Source organism: Arvicola amphibius, chromosome 3 (genome assembly GCF_903992535.2).
Source record: "Arvicola amphibius chromosome 3, mArvAmp1.2, whole genome shotgun sequence".
NCBI classification, from domain to species: Eukaryota; Metazoa; Chordata; class Mammalia; order Rodentia; family Cricetidae; genus Arvicola; species Arvicola amphibius.
The window spans coordinates 140700585-140719104 of record NC_052049.1 but is presented as its reverse complement, the minus strand read 5'-3'; the positions used below and the strand labels follow the sequence as shown (position 1 = coordinate 140719104).

General features: G+C 40.9%; 1 protein-coding gene across 6 annotated transcripts in view; it reads left to right on the top strand.

Annotated features, from left to right (window-relative positions):
• Positions 1-6403: 6403 nt before the first annotated feature.
• The window catches only part of Tcf12 (transcription factor 12), a 266208-nt gene continuing 254091 nt past the window's right edge, over positions 6404-18520 (top strand). For 2 of the 6 annotated variants that reach the window (XM_038322509.2, XM_038322504.2), the window contains exons 1-3: positions 6404-6668; positions 7370-7466; positions 8437-8509. In XM_038322509.2, coding sequence (XP_038178437.1) covers positions 7392-7466; positions 8437-8509 — 148 coding nt within the window. In that variant the 5' untranslated portion in view covers positions 6404-6668; positions 7370-7391. Of the gene's footprint in view, positions 6669-7369; positions 7467-8436; positions 8510-18520 lie in introns of those variants that run through there. The other 4 variants (XM_038322506.2, XM_038322503.2, XM_038322507.2 and 1 more) reach the window with 3 other exon arrangements.

Below are 18520 nucleotides of genomic sequence, written 5' to 3'. Positions count from 1 at the left end.
AAGAAGTCCAAGCTCAGCTGTGCTGCGAGGGAACCACACAGAGAGAGGGCACCTTGGCTGCACACCATTTTTCTCTGGGTCCCAGAAAGCCACACCCTAACTTGGTCCCACCTCTTAAAGATAATTGGTTGGCAAAGATTCTCCATCACCTCCCCCTTTTGTCTAAACAAGCACAATCCAAACCCAATACAAAACTGTATACAATAGAAACAGACATCAAGTATAAAATTACAATCAACATAAATAATATTAAGCAAGGTACACATGATAAATGTTTAATTCTATTCAAAAAGTCTTGCATCAGAAATAGGCTTGGCTAAATCATAAGAGGATGATAACTACAACTATCTAATCTTCAACCCCATTGAAGGCCTGAGAAGGGAGAAAATATTACTTGAGTAGGCAGGAAGTACAATAAAGCAGCTTCCAAAGCGAGCAGTATATGATGGAGACAATTGGCTACCTGAGCAATCACCCAAAGTCTCATTTGCAACGTTGAAGCAACCAACTTTGGCTAAGGTCTAGAGTAACTGATAGACCATTTTCAGAGGCAGGGAATTTTTTCAGAGCTGTCTTACCCTGTCTTGGCAAGGTTTGCCAGTCCTTTTCCTTGTGTCCTTCTTATCCAGTCTGGATACCATGTACTTTGTCAGTGGTTGAGGCATGGACAGTTCCTTGCCCAAAGGCCAATTGTGCCAAGAAGAAAACAAACTCTGAGTGGAGTATCTTTGGTGCTCAATATTCTCTCGGGAATAGATTGGTGCTGTCAGGAGCAATCATGTCTCATGTCAACAGAACCCTAAGTTATTTAAATGCCATGTTCTACAGATCCTTTAAATGGTTGAAGATTACCTGTCTAGGCAAAATACAATCTCTATGTATCTAAAGGACCTAATTAATCTGACTATATGTATAACAAACATGAACAACTGTTGACCTATAATATTTAATACCTATATAACTTAAAGAGTAAGACTTCATGTTAGAATACTAAATAATCTGTAAACAAATGTGCAGCAAATGTGGACACTGACCTCAAAATGTAAACAATGTATAAGTATCTTGATCAGAGGTAAGAATAATATATAATGCAATATGAAAATATATCTCAAAAGTTATATCAATATACAAAATATCTTAACAGAGGTAGAAACATGCATGTATACAATCTGACAGAATAACTTTGCATAGGTGTACAAATATTGTAAACAGAAATAACAAATATTTGAACTTGTATTAATATACAAAAACTATACCAATGTAAATTATCCATAAATAAGAGCTCACATTTCCCACTATTATTATTAGTGTGAATAAGTTCACACTAAATCATTTACTATCCCATTCGATCCTCTCCCCCCTTTTCTTTGGGCCTACATAGCTTCCACCCCAACCCTCTACCTTATACAAGTAATAATCAACAACCCTTAAATGGTGTTCCCAACCCTGAGTACAAACTTTGGTGGGAGAGAGGATGTCATCTTCTAGAATTGCTTCTAGCTGTCATGGTGATGTGGGATTTCCCTCTGTATGCTGTGATTACTGTTGGTTAATAAAGGAACTGCTTTGGGCCTATAGCAGAGCTATAGAAGAATAGAGGTAGGCAAGAAAACTAAATTGAATGCTGGGAAAAAGGAGGTGGAGTCAGAGAGAAGCCATGTAGCCCCTTCTGAGATGGAGCTTTACCTTGTAAGCTACAGTCATGTGGCGATACACAGATTAATGGAGATGGGTCAAATTAATATGTAAGAGTTAGCCAATAAAAAGCTAGAGCTAATGGGTCAAGCAGTGATTTAATTAATAAGTTTCTGTGTGATTATTTCAGGTTTAAGTGGCCGGGAACTAACTAGAAGTCTCCTCCAACTAACTAATGTCTGAAAAGAGATAGAAGAGAAGGGAAAAGGAAAGTCCAGAGAAGCCGAGGGGCTGAGTGGCAGAGACTCTATAAACAGTGGCCACAGGCAGTGTCTTCAGGTTTTTTCTTTTGGGTTGATCAACATACAACGCAAAGGATCTTCTGATCGTGAGAAAAATGGAAAGGTGGTGCAGGATTCTGGAAGTCAAACTGGTTGCTGGGAGCATTAGCATTCCATTCAATATGTAAACGTTGACTTTACTAGATCTATTCTCACTCTTTCCCTGGAACCTGTCATCTTTGTAGGAAATATATGTGTAGTCTTTTGCTTTGATAGAACGAGGTATTTGCATGAGTGCAGGAAGTAGGGAAGGGACTGTGGAGACCAGAACCCACGTCTTATGCAGGAACAGTAAGCACTCTCAAGTGCGGAGCTATCCTTTCTGCCCTAACCACTCACTTTTCAACAAGTGTTCATTGATACTGAAATGTATGGCTAAGTATAATAGAGCATTTAGTTTATTTTTCTTTTCTGATATTTGAATTTGTTTTGATTTTGATTGGAATGGATGTTTTATGAAATATAGAAGAAAGAACCTCGTGGGAATAAAGGCACTGAGAATAAGATGGAGCACTAGGGACTATCTCCTCAAATCTGGTGCTTGGCCTGTGTGGGGACATATGCCTGCAAACCTAGTAGTTGGGAGGAAGAGGCAGGAGGAATGGGAGTTTTGAGGCCAGTGTATACTGTATACCCAGTCTCAAAAAAACAAAACTAAGCAAGTAACTCTATCTTACCTCTCCCCTTGTGATTTGGGGTCTTTAGCTCAGGCTGGCCTCCTCCAGCCTCAGTTTCTCATATATGGTCTTTCTACTCACCGCCCCCCCCCACTTCCTCCTTCAGTCTGAAAACATTTGTATCAGGCATCCAAATGGTTTAAATAATGAGTAGAAATGATACTAGTAAGGATTAGACAACTATTTTAACTTCCTGGCATTCAGGGAGAAGGTACATTTTTATTACATTCAGGAAAGTGGGAGATTCTGATAGGAAAAAAAAAATGAGTGCATTGGTGGTGATTTGTATAATCCATATTACAGTAGCTTGAAGAATCTCAGTTTTTAGTTGGCCTGGGTAGGAGTGCCATGAAGTGAAGGTATTACTAAATTGTTACATAAAATTGTTTCCATTTGTTCATGGGGTCAGTGCTCCCCCTTGGAGCAGACAGCAACAAGAGTTCATGATCCTAAAACCTGCATCTAAGAAACACTAGGAGGCCCATCACTTTGTCCAATAGCATTTTGTTATACCTACTTATAGCTTGACTGTGAGGACTCCCTTCTCTCTCTTCTCCTCTGAACTTTATAGAGCAATCCTCTTCTAAAAAGGGCCAAGGCCAAGTTAATCTCCCAAGGAAACAAAAGCCCATTGCTTTAGCTGCCTTTTCTCTTGATCATTAATGTTTCTTGGGATAACTCCAGTCTTGTTTATAAAATGTACATGTGTTTGTGTGCACAGCTGGGACTGAAGTCATTCTGATAGAATTCCTGTGTCTGCTCATGGCAGTGAGGTAAAAAGCTGTTGAATTATAATCTTGTTGAGGACAGGGTAGAGTTTGGACTTTTGGCTCCAAAAGCGTTTATTTAGCACCATGCCTTGGATGTATGAAATGTGTATTAAGTATTTTTTTCATATTCATTTGTTGATATTAACCTGTCAGTACTATTAATTAACATGGAATTTGTGCTGCCAGTTCTTTCTCAGATTCTCAACAGAATTCTAGTTTTATCTGACACAGTCAATAAATAGTGTAATAAATGATGTGAAATTCTAATTAAATCATTTTTTAACACTTATTGTGTGCGTGCATGAATATACCATAGAGTGCATGTGGAGGTCAGAGGACAGCTTTGGGAGTTGGCTCTCTCCTTCTGCCATGTGGTTTCTAGGGATAGAACTCAGGTGGTCAGAAAAGACAAAACAAAACAAAAACCAGCTCAGGTTATGCAACAAACACCTTACCCACTGAGCCATCTCTCCAGCCCTAAAGCTCCACTTTAATATTGGTCTTCTGTATTTGTCAGGAATAGCATTGGCTATTCATTGATGGGAATATTATTACTTTATTTAAAAACATACATACAGAGACCATATGAAAGCATGAAGATAATTTCATCTTTTAATTTCAATATTCCAGCTTTTCTTTAAAAAAATTAAAGCCACATGCTCAGCAACACATTGACATATTAAATAACTTTTTTTTTTTTTTTTTTTTTTTGGTTTTTCGAGACAGGGTTTCCCTGTAGTTTCTAGAGCCTGTCCTGGAGCTAGCTCTTGTAGACCAGGCTGTTAAATAACTTTTTAAACAGAAGAAATAAATTCAGGTTACCATCCAACCTCTGTACCAGGTATAATGTTAGGTGCATGGCATGACAGTCCCAACCCTTAAAAAACTCCCAATCTAGTGACAGAATCAACACACAAATTTGTACTTGCCATAATAGATATGAAAACCTTCCCCAAGTGTAGCATTAACTCTAATTGTTATTAATAATAAAAACTTGGAGTCAGCTATCCAGGCGAATGCTGAAGATCAGAGAAGCAGAGTGGCCTGCCATTAGAGTTCTTACCTCTACCAGTGCTCAGACCAAAGGGACAGACTGATCCTGTCCTCAGAATGCTGCCTCACACTGAGTCCTCAAACTGTATCTGAGCTCCTGTCTCCTCTCACCTTTTATTCCTCTCTCTGCCCAGCCATATCCCTTCCTGTCTCCACCTCTCTAATGCTGGGATTAAAGACGTCTGACTCCCAAGTACTGGGATTAAACATGTGATCTGCCAGCACCCGGCTGTTTCTCTTTTAGACTGGATCCATTTCGTGTAGCAGGTGGGCTTGGACTCACAAGCGATAGTCTGCCTCTGTCTTTGGAGTGCTGGGATTAAAGGTGTGTGCCACCACTGCTTGACCTCTATGGTTAGCTAGTGGTTTATTGCCACACTCTATTCCCAGACAAGCTTTGTTAGATTACAAACAAAATATCACCACACCCATCAGTTTTTCATAGAAATGAGGGAGTCCTGTGACTTTCTCTGAAATAGTTTCATGGGAAGTATAAGAAGCCGTCCCTTCTTTCATCCCACATGGCTCCATGGCATCTCCTTCTGTCAAGATTTTTTTCCCCAGTTTTACTCGGTCAGTCTTACCACAGAAATATGGCTTTACAAGTTACCTAGCAAACTTCCTATTTGATAGTTAAATCTTTGTTATGGAGGCAGATTTGTGATTGCTGTTTGTCTCACTTAGAACACACCCAGTTCCAAAGAACAGACACCCAAACTCTGTTCATTTAATCAATGATGATGGACCTGGCTCAGAACTGTTTGGTTTAGACTGGAAACATCACCAAATATCAGCTCTCTCTTTGGGAAGGCTTTCTTGTGCGTTCCATTTATTCTGGATAGACTGTTTTGTGTTTGGAAGATTTTATTTACTTATTTTGAGCATATGCAAAAAAGTTCTCAAAGGCTTCTGTAAATTTGCTTATTTTTATTCCAATTAACCAGCCAGTCACTGTAGCAGGAAACGGGATTGTGCTGATATTTTTCGGTGAAATTATGATACTTTAAGAAGGAAGCGCGCGCGCGCACACACACCAGTTGCTTGAGCATGTATGGACACATGGGGGAATGGAGTTGGGGGAGGGTAGACTACGATCGGATTTGGAATAAAGTCTAGATGTAGGCCCCACATCCAAACTTCATTCTCCTCTTGTCGACAGCTTTGGTTAAGCACAGTAATGGCCCACTTAACGACTCTATCTTCTTTACATGAAGTTCAGAGGCCAACGGCTTCTTCTTGCAGTCATGATCCTCAAGAGTTGGCCACTCTCTTCAGTTTGTTCCTGTGGAGGCTCCTTCGTCTTCAGTGTTTCTTCTGCTGAGGCCTGGCTGGTCTTCTCTGCACCCGCCGACCCCAACACAATCACCGCCCTGGCTTCCCCTCAGGAAAACCTTCCTTCCTAGGCCGAATCTTTCTTTTGTGGGGATTCTTCAGGCCAAGTTCGGAACTTGCTCATCAAGACTTAACTTCCCGAGGCTGTCTCTGGTTCCACCAAGGGCCGGGCTCAAGCCTCTCGCAGAACTCGTTGTCCCCCGTGCGGGGCTCAGGTGGGACGGTGCGCTCAGGTGAGCGAGCTGATTTGCGCGGCGTGAGGGGCTTCGTGCTTTTCCCAGAGTCCGCCCAGCACAGCTGCGGCTCCACTGCCTCCCGCGTCCGGCGTGGCTGAGCTCGGGAATGGCTGCGGGTGGCGAGTCCAGATGCTACCCAGCTGCGTCCCCGCCGCTGCACTTCAGGGCGCCGCCAGCGTGAGGAGACGCCCGCTGCCGGCCGCGGGCTTTGTCCGTCCGCCGCCCCGCCCCGCCCCGCCTCGCGCCTCCCCGCCCCCTCCGCGGTCCCACTTCCTCGGCGCGGGAGGCGGGAGCGCGCCGGGCAGCGAGGGGTTAAGCCGACGCGCTTGAGGCGCGGAGGGATCCGGAGGCGAGCGGAGCTCGGTGCTGAGGCCGCCTCAGCGAAAAAAAAAATGTCCGCCTGAGGAGACCCATAAGTTCTATCGGGGGGACCGCCAGCCCGCCCGGGGAGCCACGGGCGGCTAAGCCCGAGAGCCGCCCGAGCCGCGCGGAGCCAAGCGCTCGCGCGGGCCCGAGGCCACCGAGCCGCCGGCGGCGCGAAGAGAAGGGGGAGAAGCCTGAGCCCGCGCTCCCGGCCAAAGTGAACTTTAATCGGGGAGGTTGGATGCAGAGCCCGGGCGGCAGGTAACCGCGGGCGGCGGGCGGGACGCGCGGAACTCGGGTCCCTTTGTACCGCGCGGAGCCCGGGGCCGCGTCCAAGTTGCGGCGCGCGGCGGGGCGGAGGCGCGAGCCTTGGGGTCCAGGCCCGGGCAGCGGCGGTCGGCCTGCGCGGCGCTCGGGGCTCGGCGCTCGGGGCCCGGGAGCCGCCGAGCCCGTCTCATTGTTCCGCGAGTCCGGGGCAGGGCGGCCCAAGTGGGAGGAGGAGGCCGGGCGGGAGTTTGCGGTGCGCGGACCCGCGTGGGGCGCTCTTCGCCACCCCGGGGACCCCCGCTGGGGACGTCCGGGCCGCAGACGCGGGCCTGTGAGCGGCGCGCTCCCCGCAACTTGTCAGCTCTATTGTTGCCGAGCGAGTGAGTCACTTGGTCTCCGGGTCGCCGCCGCTCTCTTGCTCCCTCGCTGGGCGCGGGCTCGTTCGTACTCCGCCTCTGGGGACCACGAAGCCGAGCCACCTCGGAAACTTGCGGGAGCCATCGAGCCACGCGTGGGTTCCCGCAGCTGAGCGGTAGCGGGGCTCACCCGTCTCTGCCCTTCCCTCCCTCGGTTGGGGATGGATGCGTGGGGGTCTGGCGTATCGGCCGGCGCCCCCCGACCCCGAGCGCTGCCCCTGTCCTTCTCATGTCGGGCCCCCGGGTCTCCGCGACTCAGCTTGTCTCCTCCGCCCGTAGGACCTGCTAGAAGTGGCTGAAGATGAATCCCCAGCAGCAGCGCATGGCCGCGATAGGGACCGACAAGGAGCTGAGCGACCTGCTGGACTTCAGTGCGGTAGGAGAGCTTTCCTCCGCATCTTGGGGTTCTGCTGCGGTTTCCCGAGATAGCGAGCTAGGGAGGAAAGGGGGAAAGCGACAGCGGCCAACTCCATCTGCTTTTCAGCGATACTCGGGAGGGCTGGAGTCCAGCTCCCCCAAGTTGGACACCTGAACTTTGATGTAATGTCTAGACTTGCAGATTTCAAACTTTAATGCCAGAGGGGTCATTGGATTTAACCAGTTGAGGGAAGAACGGTGCAATCATGAGCTTTGGTTGAGCCTAGCCTTGATGATTATTAGGGATTTTAGACTTTGTATGAATGATTTCTTTCCCCCTGAAACTCTTCTCAGTATCTCCCTCCCTAAGACTTCATGTGGCTTGTGGTACCTGAAAATGTGTCAGCTTCAGAGAAGTCGACCTAGCGCTAGAATTCCAGGCCTTCTGAGCTGAGTACTTTATGCGTATGCAGTGTGCATACGTAACGTGGAAAATGATTTAAAAGTAAAAGATGAAGCCACAGAGCCCATTGCCCTTATTTTTTGCTAATGGTTTGAATTTCAACGTTAACTGTGCCTCGAAGGTGGGACCGATACCTGCTATATTAGAACTGATATTTATTATCTTTCCGGTGTGTGGTAATTTCATCGGACGCGATTCTGATTACAAATGCTATAAGTAATGTTAATGCAATGGGAATCACTTAGGGCCAAAGTGAAGATCATGGGTAAAAATTTACTGTTTAGACTTAATTATCTTGGAATCTTGCCTGTGGCCGGGTTTTGATAGCAAATGTCACCAGATTTCCCAAGCAGTATTAGTAAGTAATATCACTTGTTATTGCCATGCTTGGTCTGAATGTATCTTCCATTTTTATTTCAAACTCTATGAAAATTAAGGAGCTAATTGATGACACTTGGTGAACTTTTCTTTGCAAGGAGTCTAGAAGAATTTCAGGATTAACAGATGCATTTGGCTTATTTTGCAGATGTTTTCCCCACCTGTTAATAGTGGGAAAACAAGACCGACGACCCTGGGAAGCAGTCAGTTCAGCGGGTCAGGTAAGACGACTCTGAAAATCAGAAATTTATGTTTTAGTGCTCTGGCACATTTTAATAGAAAGCATAAAGCATTTTAGTGCCTGTCACACATTTTGTACCATGTCTAGTTAAAATTACAAACTGAAAAAAGTCTCAAACTTGGAGCCTTGTCTTAAAGATTCCTGATATGTTTTAAAGAATTTCAACATAGATTTCAAGTTGCTCTCTTGTTGTGACTGTCAAGGTTGAAAATTGTCTTGAACATGGTTGATTGGGTCATGATTGTGTTTAGAAAAATGCCTGAAGAAGGTGCTCTGCGGTTTATGGGTGTTCCTTTTATATGCAGACATTTAATATATTTTCAGCTCATTAGCATTATTAAATCCCAGCTTCTAAAATGGATAAAAGTATTACTGATATATGTGCATAAAAGGTAGAATTGAGACAAATAATAATTAGTAAGTTGTATTTATTTAAAAATGGCTCTTGCATTGGAAATCTTTAGAAAATCAGTAATTTTGTGGACATTAATTTAAAATGTTAATTTTATGTTAGAAATAAATAAAAACTTAGATTTTAAATGATATATGTTCAGTGACTGAATTTTTGTCTTGTAATCATTATATTAGGATATTTTTTTAAAGTTAGATTCCTAAGCCAATACTACTAATGTTAAATTTGTTTGCTTTTGGTATACTGTTTTGTCATCTTACTAAGCTTAGAATTTAGAAATGAATATTTCAGAGCAGGGTATATTCTAGTTCATAGAAGCTGTAACTTCTGTTTCACTTAAATTTATTCTTCAGTGTCCAAAGAGCTGGGGAGAAAAGAAAAGAGAGCATCATCCTGAGAAAACCGGCTGTTAGGTTTCTGGGCAGAAGCTCAGTCAGTGCTTTTTGTTTACCCTAGTAAAATCATACCTGGTTTCCAAATGCTGGGAGAGCAGAACACCTGGAAATGCGGCTAATTTTATAACCAGGTTTAATGTTTTATTCTATTTCTACTTTATATTTAAAAAACGTTTGTTTAAAATCACACATTACACCATTACGTGCTGACATTACATACGTGCTGACATTACACCACGTGTGAAAACTATAGGATGCCTATCATTTAATGTATTGAATAGGAAAGCATTTTTGGATTTCATATAACCTAAAGGATAGGATTCTTGATTATAAAGGTATGAAATATTAGCCAACTTCCAACCCTTCTCCCACCTCTTTCCTTTCGCTAGTAAGCACTGGAGCATTTTCTGCTTTTTGGCCTAGACGTAGAAAATAAGTAGCTGTGTTGCAGACCTCTAGTATTTAGAGGACATCTTAATTTTTATAGCTAAGAGTTCAATGTTAAGAACTTTCAGATTTACTTTTTGTAAGACAGGGTAGGTGCTTGGTATGCCCTCCTGTGGGTCCTGATTTGCTGTTTCATACTGTTAGCTTCAGTTCAGGTTGTGGAAAATGTTTAACTGGGCATTGATTAGGATAGGAACATTAGAAACTTTTATGAGAGTGCAGTTATACTGAAGAATTGAGAATGGCTTCTGATTTGAAAATGTCTGGTGGATTGCAAGCATGGCACTGGCATTTGCCACCACTCTTCAGGGCGTCACACAAATATTTGTGATAGAAGACACACTCATTTCTCTGGATTAAGATGTTATTTGGGAATTTCTATATTCTGTGGATATAGCAATATTTAGCTGTGAGGTTTATTTTTAGAGAATTATAATAAAAGATATGCCCGTGAGTAATTAGTGAGATCTAAATTTTGAAATGAGAAAATTGTGTGAGGTTATTTTACAAGATATCTGGTGGATACAATTTCTCTGTAGCCTTTCTTATCTCAAAGTGAATGTTTAAAAGAAATCGGCACAGGAATGTCCTGTGTATGTACTGTACATGTATCCTACTGACATTTGATTAACCTGTGCTGATTTCAAAGGATGTGTGTGACACACTATAGTTTCCATTGATGTGCAGCACACAGGACGTGAAGATCTCATGGTCCTTTTGAAGAGCTGCTTGTAAAGACTAGAGGTTTTTGTCTTTGGAGTAACATTTGTGACACTCAACCTTTTGCTTTGTGAGAGCTGCAGTTTATAATGTGCAGTATTACGACCTCTTCTTTATTCATCCCTTTAAAGAATGACTTAATTTTGTAGTTGTTTTTTTTTTTTGAGATACCATTTAAATTTGTACAATACTTTTGCCTGAAGTACCCAGTATAATCTATAGAATGAGATGTTGCTTTTATCTTGTTTCTGAAGCAAAACAATAATGTGCATAGTAGCTGGCACTAGAAAGTCATTATAGAGAAGATGAACGTGTATTTATTACTTGAATCTGTACAGTGTCGTTTCTTCCTCAAGATGTTATTTCCTTTACATTATAGTTAGACTGTAAATTAGTCCACTTGGTGTGATAGACTTTGAGATGTTCTGTAGTGACCTTGTGATAAGTGTTTCTTTGGAGATGAAGGGTGGGGTACACCAGCTTCAAATATAGTTATAGGAAACAATATATGCATCTGAGTATATTGTCTCATACTTGTAATCTCAGCTCAGAGGCAAAGGCAGGAGGAACAGGAATTCAAGGTCACAATTGGATACATAGTTAAAGGCCAGTGTGGGCTACATGAGACTATAGAAACAAACCAATACCACAGACAACAAAAGGGAAACTATCCACAGACTCAGTGTTGCTTTCTCCATTTTCCTCCAGTGGTAACGGCTTCCTTAAGTGTAGCATGGTGTCACAATAGGGTAATGATAGTGGTAAGGTAGATAGCCTTATGCTGCCCTTTTACAATTGCATACACTTTCCTACTAATTAAAAAATCCATAGCTTTATTAAGTATTTACTCTCTCCATTATGTATGCTAAGATTATTAAGTGTGGACCCATCATATAGCTTTTCAAATTACTATAATGAAATTTGAATGCATCTAGTGAAAAAGAAATGAAGACAGAAAACCAAGATTTTATTAATGTATTTTAAAAGTGAGTTATAGTACAAACAGAAATGGTGATTTTTAAATAAAATGGAGACTAAGTTTACCTATCACCCAAGGTGTTTTCAGGTTATGAGTGGAGTGTGGGCCTCAGTGTATACCAGTTAGAGTTGAGATTTAGGATAACTGCGTTTTATTAATATGTATATGATAAGATTCAACATTTTAGATACTGCTTTACTGATGAATAGTAACGACAGAGTAAGCAATTGTTTGGGGACACCTAGTATTTTAAGTTAAAATGGTTTATTAATGTAAATGATAAGTAGCAAAGAGGTCTTTTTGGAAAACCTTGTAAGTACAAACATGGAAGACAGAAAACTGAAACACAGGATTGTAACTGTGAGCACGGTGCCCTTCATCTCAGACCACAGTGCTTGAGACTTGCTGCACTTAGTGAAATGTGCTTATAATCGATCATTTTTATCTTTTCATCAACAGCTTAAATATAAATTTATATTTCTGTCTTTAAACTATCTTTTGGCATATTGTTTTCCCTGAGTTTCACAATGTTTTTTTTTGGATAGGAAAATAAAAACATTCAGCTTTAATTATAATCAAAGTTGTTTCTACATTTTGATTTATCAGAATCATAGAGCATACACAATTATTAAAACCAGATAGTCTTTTCTGTTCTTAAACAGTTGGTAACCATTCTTGAAATTCACTGCCTGCTTTATATTGTTGAAGACTTGGGCATCTTGTTACAAGAGAGTGCTTGTAGATAGAGGTGCTTATTAGGATGCCGTTAGGTGGGAACTGAGGAAGGAAAGAAAATCCTGTTTCTGCACAGTGCATAAGCTACCTTAAAACAAAACCAAACCAAGAAAAAGAAAAGAAAAGAACCAAAAACTAAAAAAAACCAACAAAATACCGAACAGTTCAAGATTGCTTTTGGGTGTCACCTGAATGTTTCCTTTTAGTTGGGAATGTTGAAATTACAGATCTAAAGTGTTTAAGGACTAAAGTGAGAAAACCAACATATCACCACAGAAGACTAGAGATTGGTATCCTGCTTTGTTAAATAGTTGAGCCATATGATTGTCAGTTAGATAACCATTTATTAATTACTACTTTATGCAGCCTGGTCTTGTGGTACTAGCATTTGGGAAGATGGGAAATAGAGAAGGTCATAGACTGGAAGTGGAGACATTTCATTGTTTATGTATAAAGACAAAATATAAAACTGGATGGTAAACTTCTGTATGTACAGAATATCAAGAACTGTATATTAATGTAATTTATGCTGAGTCCATAAGAGGGTTGTGCTATAGAGTGAGGGAACTAGCTTAACTTAAAAGGTTTGATTTAGTGTTCACTTGTGAAGGCAATATGCAGGATTATTCATGGAGGAGAAAAATTCAACTTCCCAGAAGTTGGGATAGTATAAAATAGTAATTTGATGTAACTGAAGAAGAGTCTGTACAGTTTGAGAAAAGAGAACTTGGCTTTAACCAGTTGCCATTCCAGAATTCATGTTTGCAAACTTATCTAGAGCTGCATTGTTGGGGTCACATTCAGATATCATCACTTACTAGCTTACTATAGGCTACTGTTCTTAATCTGTTCGGTAATAGCTACTGGTAAGTTTGTTTTAGGATCAGAGGAGCTAATAAATGGGAAACCCCAAGAACAGCACTTGGTATGCAGTAAGTTGTGGCGGAATGAATTGTTCTTGGGAAGGCACTGGAATAAGGAAGGTTTAAGAAGTTGTACTAATCTAGAGATGGAATACTAAGGTTTGGATTTAGTCACAGTATGTATGGGAAGTAGAAGGAAAGAAAATAGTAGGAGTAAAGGATTCACAGAATCTGAAGAGTCAGAATTCTGTGGCTAAGAGAGACGACAACTCAGGGTTACAGTTCTGGCACGATTTAGAGGGTGGTGGTTCTGAAAATAATGAAAGTGAATTGTTTTGAGTCTTAAATTGAATACAGCCTACTTGGGGGAGTAGTTAGCAGTGGAACAGTTACCTAGAGTGATAAATCATGGCATTTGATTCCTTGTGTTGTGAAAAACCAAACCAAATAAAAAACAAGGAGCATCCCCTACACATTCCCCCACCCCAGTAACAGAAGACACATGGAAATTTAAAGGACTGGAAACACTGGTGGCTAATTTGGAGATTTTTGAGGGGAAAATGCTGGGAAATGAGTTAAAGTTTTAGAAAAAAACAAAAGCAAATAACTCACACTTATATCTGCCTGTAAGTGTAGTTGTCAATGGTCAAAATTGGAGAATAGGAAAAAAATTCACCCTTACTTCACTGTCGAGAGAAAACTGTTAAGTTTTTGATTTATTTCTTTTAGTCTTTTGTTCCCTACCTAGAAGTGCTTTATTTGTATTCCAAGGTGAAATCTTAATGGTAGTTCTACTTTTTATCACCCACTAAAAATTTCACTACATATTCTTTCATGAGCCTTTTCTCTTGTTTATCCTCTACCAACTTGGTTTAAAAAATATTTGCATCTCTTGCATGGAATAGATACAGTAATACTTCAGTTTTCTGATTGTTTGAATATAGGGGTTTTGTTAATTTTCCTTTTGATATAAATAATGTGATAATTAACACTTCTTTGTACCTATTTGTACCCATATATATTTTTTTCTTTGATAAAGGATACAGATTTTTTTTCCCATACCCTGTAAGTTATAATTAAGGAGTTAATGAATTCTTTAGGGAAATGAACTCAGTGAGATAAATGATGAGGCTAAGAATTGATGTTAATGGTGGATTTAGATGAATATAATCTGACTGGTTAATTATTTAAGGTAAAAGTACAGTGCTTATAAAGCATGAATGGAGTGGTGGTGACATTTCACTGCACCAGTATTGTATATAAAGGGTTAATGCATTTACTGGGGAGAATTACCTGCTGTCTTTGACTTGTGCTTATTGAGGGAGAGGAACCAATTGAATTAGTGAGAAAGTCTTTGAATTCTGGCTTTTCAGGAAAGAGGCAGAGTCCTGTAGTGGGTGGAGTTGCCTTCAGAGCCATGCTGTAGGCCTCAAATCAGTGCTTTCAATTTACTAGCAATGTGGCCCTAAGCACATCATTCAAATCCCCTGAGCACACTTTTCTTATTTGTGTAAAGTAGATTATACCTGTTTTCAGAATTGTAGTGAGGATCAGATAAAGTTGTTTATTGTGTATTTTGCATACCATAAAGCTAACTCAGATGGTTACAGTTACTAATGTGGCATCCACCCTCCCCCACTTTTCAACAGAATCTCACTTTGCCGTCCTAGAACTCACTGTGGAGTCCATAGCAGACTTGAATTTATGGTAATCCTCCTGCCTCAGCCTCCAAAATGATGGGATTACAGGCATGAACTACTATATTCACGATGCAGTTTCTTCTTAACTAGAATTTATGGGTATATTAACAGTAATAATTATCAGTATTATAGGCAGTGTTTATTAATTTTTATGATAGGCATTGTCCTAAGTAGTTTACAGTATTATCTTTGTGGTGGTGGAGTTGAATAAATGCTTCATGAGGGCAACATATCAAGCTGCTCTTTTTTTTTTTTTTTTTTTTTTTTTTTTTTTTTTTTTTTTTTGGTTTTTCGAGACAGGGTTTCTCTGTGGCTTTGGAGCCTGTCCTGGAACTAGCTCTTGTAGACCAGGCTGGTCTCGAACTCACAGAGATCCGCCTGCCTCTGCCTCCCGAGTGCTGGGATTAAAGGCGTGCGCCACCACCGCCCGGCTTCAAGCTGCTCTTTGATGTGATAAAGTTATATGTGTTTTTATATGTTACATGTATAAGATGTAAAAAAGTTCAAGAATAGTTTTGAAAGATCATCTGGTTATTAAGGAACTAAACTGCTGTATACTTTCTTCTCTTTCTCTTCCTCCTCCTTTTTTTCTTAGATTATTTCTTCTTAATGATATTTTGTAGACCTCTAGGTACTGTAGGGTACAGAATAGTGGAATGAGTATACTTTCTGCAGACCTTCCATGCTTAGGTATTATCATTCCTTTGATGTAGGTAATGTTTTCTCCATATTTTCTCTACCTGCTTGAAATTCTTAAAGGAATAAAAATGACATAACCTGAGAGGATAACTGGGAGACAGGCTTGGAGGAACTGCAGGAGGTGTTGGATTAGAACAGTGGTTCTCAACATATAGCTTGTGACCTCTTTTTGTTGGGAGATTGAATGACCCTTTCATGGGGTCACCTAAGACCATCATAAAATATAGATATTCACACTACAGTTAATAACTAGAAAAATTACAGTTATGAAATATTAATGAAAATAATTTTTTGGTTGGGGTCACCACAACATTTGGAACTGTATTAAAGGGTCGAGGAACTGTATTAAAAGGTTGCAACTTAGGAAGGTTGAGGACCACTGGGTTGAACTTCTCTACTTTTCTCAATGTTAGAGAAAGGATGCACTGCAAATTACCAGAAGTAGTCTTAACTAAATTTCCTGTAGTTCACTTCCTAATGCCTAGCACATATATGCTTGTTATAAAACTGAGGCTCTGAAGGTTACCATGCTTAGCACATGGCCCTGCTTGTCTCCTGCTCTGCTTTGTGTCTGGAGATAGGGCCAGGGATGGGTTACCATCTCTGGGATGAGACTGGCCTGCCCTCAGCTAGGCTCAGTTCTAGAGCACATTATTTAGCTGTCTTTTCTTCTTACAGAAGGCTATGTTTAAAGCAAGAATGGCTTTGTAGGTAGAAAACTGTTCATAAACTAAAGCTTAGGTAGATAAGTACATTGTATGACTGCTATTTGAACCTGCTTTCTGTTTCCAGTCAGGTCATTCTATAATTTAAAAAAAAAAAGATTTATTATTTTTATTTTATGTGTATAGGCATTTGCCTTCATGAGCCTGCCTGGTGACCATGGAGGCCAGAAAAGGATGTTGGATCCCTTGGAACTAAAGTTACAGATGGTTGTAAGCCATCGTTGAGTGCTGAGAGTTAAGTCCTCTGCAAAAACGGCTGGTGCTTTTGACCACTGAGCTGTTCCTCTAGTCCCCATCCTGTAATATTTAAATATACATTTTAAATGGGAAAAAATTATATTTTTGTAAAAATACCTTAATTTCTGTTCTGTGTTTAAAATGTGCTCTCATGTGTTGCAGTTTAATATTGTGGTCTTGGGGCTGGAGAGATGTCTCAGAGGTTAAGAGCATTGCCTGCTCTTCCAAAGGTCCTGAGTTCAATTCCCAGCAACCACATGGTGGCTTACAACCATCTATAATGGGGTCTGGTGCCCTCTTCAGGCCTGCAGGCATACACAGAAAGAATATTGTATACATAATAAATAAATAAAAAAATAAAATTGTGGTCTTAGAGTGGCCATGATGAGTCATTTAAGCTCTTCGAGGCTGCTTGGGGATGTAAAGATCACACAGAAATGAAAACAGATTAAGGATTGGTGACTAGTCTTTATTCTAGCCAATCATGAGTCAGAGATTTTACTTTAGAGTAATATAATAAAACAATAATACTTTTTTGTTTGTTAATAGGCATGGTAGTTTATACCTATAATCATAGAGTGTAGAAGGCTAAAGCTGGAGGATTGTGAATTTGAGGTTAGCCTGGGTTTTTAGCGAAATCCAGGTCAGCCTAGTCTAAAGAATGCCAAACCAAAAGAATCAAAAGGTAAAGTTTGTCCAAGATGTCATTTTGTCTACTGCTTTTGGGGTTAAGAGAGCATCTAGTTTGGAACTGGGAGGTTTTCAGAATTGTGATAATTAGATGGAGGAAGCATCCTTCTTGGAACCAGGTGGAAGTCCTGGTTTGGCTGTGTCTTTGCTTCTGGTGACCTAGTGTGAGCTGGATCACTTCAAATTAGTGGCTGTAGCACCATTTCATTGGTGACTGACAGAGTATAGGTTGGACACAATGTGACTGACTTTTCACTCTAAACAGAGTTGTATTTGTGAGCATGGCAGGATTTGTGTTTGGAGCTACCACTCTTTAGTTCTGGAGACATACCTTGTTTTGAAGTTTTTGGAGACAGATAAAGTTTGCTTGTGCTATTGGACAGGAGAAAACACTAACCTCACTTTGTAGTTACTGTAGAAACATGGTGTGGTCAATATTTAGGTTCTGCATTGACCAATGTTAAGCCAGCTTGACATTTCTGATCTCTCCTGATTTTTAAGTTTCTCTGAGGCTAAATTTGGAAGCTCTACTAAGTGAAGCTGCTGTTGTTATCTGGTCAGAGGCTCATATGTACTTTTCTGGTTGCTGTTGTCATCTCTGGTTTTTGTAAATCCCCCCCCCCCCCCCCCCCCGGGTTTCGCTGTCGCTTTGGAGCCTGTCCTGGAACTAGCTCTTGTAGACCAGACTGGCCTCGAACTCACAGAGATCCACCTGCCTCTGCCTCCTGAGCGCTGGGATTAAAGGCGTGTGTCACCACTTCCTGGCTTTTGTAAACTGTTTTGCACTGTTCCAGTATGGAATAAAACTAAAGAGAAGGGTTTTCTTTCTTTTTTGTCTTTTTTTTTTTCCCATATTGACTCTCTTGGGACTGTCAAGATAGGTCAGTGGTAACGGCACTTACTGCCAAGCCTGACGACCTGAGTTTGATCCCTGCAACTCACTTGGTGGGAGGAGAGAACTGACTCTCACAAGCTATTTTCTGACCTCTACATGTGCTTTGTGACATATTTGCATGTCCCTCCCCCATAAACAGGACAAAAAAGCCACCTCTTATGTCAAATCTCTTGGTGAGAACATAGAACAGCTTGGATGGATTAAAACTTTCCAATTAGGCTTGTTTCTGGAGGTATTTCAAGACTCTCCAGGTGTCCTTAGTGTCTCTTACCTGAGTGTCAGCTGTCTGTTTCTAGTCCAGGTTAAGTATGTTTTGTTTGCTGTAACTCCCATTTTTGGGCTGTAGGTGCATAGTCATTCAGTTGTAATTTTGAAACCCAGAAAAGTCTAAAATTTTTACCTACAAATTTAGTAGATAACTATTTTGCTGGTAATGTGTGGTTTAATATTAAGGGAGGACATTGATACTGTTTATGTTCCCAGTTTTTGTATGT